This window comes from Gavialis gangeticus, unplaced genomic scaffold, assembly GCF_001723915.1.
Source record: "Gavialis gangeticus isolate Ggan-Ray unplaced genomic scaffold, GavGan_comp1, whole genome shotgun sequence".
NCBI lineage: Eukaryota > Metazoa > Chordata > Crocodylia > Gavialidae > Gavialis > Gavialis gangeticus.
The window spans coordinates 12,366,823-12,370,999 of NW_017728964.1; the positions used below are offsets into that span (position 1 = coordinate 12,366,823).

Here is a 4,177-nt window from a genome sequence, read left to right on the forward strand (position 1 = left end):
GCGGCAGCACAGACCCCCATGTAGCCATCCCAGTAAAACCCACGGTGCCAGGCAAACTTGGGCTGCTCAAATAAAACCCATGCCGTTGTGGCTTTGCTGCCATTGGTACATTGGTGAGCTACATTAAAGTCACATACTGCACTCAGATCTCTTGAACTGTGTAGGCACAAGCCCAGAAAGAGACTTGTCCAAGGTCACACAGCAGGTTGGGATTATAGCCTACCTTTCTTCACTTCCAGGCCGGCTGTACCCAACTTGTGGCAAAAATCTTCCCGCGGCCTGTCAGAACATGAGGCTGCGGAGCAGAGGGGTGAGGGAGCAGCTGATTGAGAGGAAGGAGAAGAGAATAAGCTGCACTGCCAAGTGAAACAAGGAGCACCAAGATTCAGCCTGGAGGGAGGGAGTGGGAGAGAGAGAGATGCAAACCCATGTACTCTTCAGTTGATGGGGTGGGGGTGGAGGTACAGGGGATGCTGATCTGCCTAGGAGTCTACTGGCAATGCTGGTGAGACCTGGGACTGCTGCTGAGTAACCTGCCCTACACCTCCTCCCCTGCTAGGGTTTGGGCTGAAAGGAGTCTTTGTACCTACTTTGATCTGCGAGATGTTCTCCCAGGATGAGCTAGAACTCAGATAGCAGAGGAGAAAGGGAGCTTAGTCTGTGTTGGATACATTAGGAAAGCAAGCAGGGTTTCCTTCCTGGTAGAGGCCATTGGGACAGTGGCATCCTTTGTGACGTGTAGCAGCCTGAACACTACATCTTGAGAGGGCCACATCAGCAGGGCATTGGGGAGGGGTGGCGGGTGGGTAGGAGGTATGCCTCTTTGCTGGCTGGCAGATGTAGGTCTGCGCTACCTGGGGAGCATCCCTCCCAGGGCTTTCCTGAGGCAGGTGTAGTGCGCTGGTGAAGGGAGACACAAAACTCTAGAAGTCTTGGTTCAGAGATGATACCTTTTATTAGACCAACTAAGAAATCAAAAAAAAAAAAAATCTTTTTTCTGCAAAGTATCATCTCTGAACCAAGACTTCTAGAGTTTTGCATTTCTTTTTGTCTTGGACCAACACGGCTATCAAATACATCTGGTGAATGGCGCGCATCCTGGGGCAGCTACATGGAAACCCAGCCCCAAAGCAGCGCCATCTTCTCTCTTCCAGAAAGCCGAGGGCAGGGGTCAGGCGGTGAGCTCCGTTCTCCACCTGTCCCCGAGCTCCTCTGCGAATGTCTTGTAAACAACGTGCTCCTTGTCTCGGCTACAAGCAAGTATTTTAATACGGGCACCTGATGATAGACCTCCCCCTCCCCCAGGCCACCCCCATCTCGAGCAGAGTCTGCCCTGGGAGCTGCTGTGAAGCGAGCCGTCTGTTTGCTGATGAATGGGAGCCTTTTTCCCCTTCCCAGGGGGCCCACGGAGCATGTTGGAGGCAGAGCCTCTGTAAACGTATCTCTCCTGGCCCTGAAAGTGCAAGCATCCAGGTGGCCTCAGGAAGGCCCCTTCTCATCTGCCAGGCTGGGCTCTCTCCTGCTTCCCCTCCCTCCGTAACACAAAGGAGCGGAGAGCCCAGTACTGCCAGGTCTCCCTGACTGCATGGAAGGCTTTCAGGATTGGGCCTGTTTTTCCCGTCAGGGTCTTTTTTAATCAAAGCAGTTGCTTAGAGCAGTCTGAGCCTTGCCTGTGCTTGACACCAATCCACTCTGAGTCGGGTGGAGGGTAACCCTGATCCACTGGGGTCTCAGCACCCACAGAAAGGTGGAGGCAGAGTCGCTAGGAAAGTCATGTCCCCCTTTGCACCCCACATCGAAGGTCTGCGTTTCACTCCTGGGGGCTGCTGAACAGGATGCATGCGGTGAATCTCGGGAGACGGCGGAGCAGCAGCCTGTGTTCAGCCAGGGGAATTCAGGCTCACAGGGGGCCATTGAGGCGCAGATTTCAGCTACATTTAAAATGAACGTGCAAGGGTTTATGACCAGCACTAGCGTTTGTAGGTAAGCAAGCTGAGCCCGTGACACGGGCAGTTAACCAGTAGGTTTCAAGGTGTAAGGATCTCCAAAGCACTGGGGCGTTTGCTTAGTTGTCCGGTGGATTTTTTAACCTCCTCTTTGCAGCTTGAGAAATTGTCCGTTGCATAATGATGGGGACCATTGGATCAGTGTGGTGATCCGGCAGGGAAATCCTAGGTCCCTCCAGCTCTCCAGAGAAGCTTGTGGAAGAAGAAGGCTAGAATGGTTCAGGCTGGAGGCTACCAGAACTGAGGCCTAGTTTCAGGCTATTGGTGATTTGGGAGCCAGACACGGATTTTAGTTTTGGGTCCGAGCAGTGTCAACGTTTGGGAATGAGCCGATCTGGAGACTTGGCCCAGGCCCTTTTCTGGATTTGTGTTTTTTCTCCATAGGCGTGTGACTCATTTTACACATTGACAGTGGAGCAAACAAAATGACCCTGTTGCTCAGGAGCTGGGGGGACAAAAGGATGGAGTCACAGTTTGCCTTTGGGATTTTCCTTGCTGAGACATGGCAGCCTGCTGCCATGTGGTCAACTGATGGGGTAACTCCTTATACCAGGGGGAATAGAAGGAAGTGAAGCAATGAAACACTAAAGCTACCCTCCCATCTTGGTGAGCTAGAAGGGATGCAGGAGTGTTTGGCCTCTGGCTTGAGGCATGAGGGAGCTGGCTTGGGCAGGCAGACTCTCCTTCATTGCAGTGCTCCTCTCTCTGGAGCACAGGCCACGTGGGGAGACTGGGATCTGTGCTCATTGCTGACTGTGGACATGGATGCAGTCCTGCTGCTTGTCCGGGGTGATGGTATTTTTACCCATGCAGTAGTGATGCAGGTGCCGTTTGTGCCTCTTTGTGCTGCTTGTTCCAAATCTTTGTGGAGAGGGACTGAAAAGAGGCTGGCCGTGCAGCGGATTCTTCTTAGTTTCATCCATTCACTATAACAGTGATACTCAACCAAGGTGTTGCGATACCCTCGGGTGCCACGAGATTCTTTTAAAGGTGTTGCACAGTATTAGCACCGGTAGGTGTGCAAGCACCTACACATGATCCACAAGGTAAACCTAGATATTTTAAATAGGAATCCAGAGTGCTAAAAACGCTGAGCCCGCTGTGGTCTTTCTGAGTTCTTTGCAACAGAGGAATTGCAGTATTTTTTTTCTGTGGTCAAAAAATGTGTGAAAGCTAAGAGCTGGCATTTTCCAAAAGGTGCCTTGAGTGTAAAAGGGTTGAGAAATAGTGCACTTTAAGAAGGAATGGAGCGTGATGACTCCCATTCTTTTAGTATCCCTTAGGACAGTGTTTCTCAACCAGTTGGACACGTCCCACTGGTGGGATGCAAAGGTCGTGTAGGTGGGACTTTGGCTTCTTGCCCAATTGAAAAAATTGGTTGTTTGCACTTCAAACAGATGAATCAACAGATATCTCAAACAGTGCAATTTTGTGGGGTTTTGTTTTTATCATGGTGGGACCAGGGTTTTTGAGAACCGCTGCCGTAGGACGTTATAGTGTATGGGGGAAGGAAGCTAAAAGCGCTTCTGCCCACCCTAAATAACAGGCCAGAGTCAGCACAAGCAGAGAGGCTTTGGGGGCTGGGCTGTTTCTCAGTCCCCACAAGGCTGCCCGCCCGTGTCAGAGTTAATGTTTAAGCAGCAATGTTCTTTGGCTGAATGATAAACCAGCCACAAATACGGCTGTCCAGATCCAGACCCCAGACTCTTCTCACACCCCTGGAAGTTGATTGTGCCGCCTTCTTCCTGCCTTTTCCTCATCCTACTTTCAGAATGTAGTACTGGCAAAGGGTGCCAGACTCACCCATGTCAGACACAGCATGGGTGAAGGCACAGCACCAGCCTGCCTAGTTTGCAGCCGCCCATAAAGACAGAGGAACCTCGATGTGCTGTCTGCACCTGTGGCTTTTCTCTTTAATATGGCTTTTGTGCTTACAAAGGGCACCTGGTAGCCCTGCCCGTATGTCCGTATCTTACATGCTTCCAAAAGTTATGTTAGTGGACCTGGTCATAACATGACCGTTGCTTTTGGTTGCATGACTGGTAGCCAGGGCACCTGGCAGCCCTGCCAGCTGAGGTCTCTGTTGTACCCGTTGGCTTCCTAGATGCCGCCCAACACATGCATGCCAGAGGTGGGGACCCTAGAGACAGATGCATGGTCTCTATGGTTGA

General features: G+C 51.5%; 1 protein-coding gene across 1 annotated transcript in view; it reads left to right on the forward strand.

The window, feature by feature from the left end:
- The first annotated feature begins 1,820 nt into the window (after positions 1–1,820).
- Positions 1,821–4,177, forward strand: part of ST6GALNAC2 (ST6 N-acetylgalactosaminide alpha-2,6-sialyltransferase 2) — a 19,651-nt gene continuing 17,294 nt past the window's right edge. The window contains 2 exon segments of the mRNA XM_019503001.1: positions 1,821–1,892; positions 1,895–1,983. Of these exon segments, the coding sequence (XP_019358546.1) occupies positions 1,836–1,892; positions 1,895–1,983 (146 nt within the window). The 5' untranslated portion in view covers positions 1,821–1,835.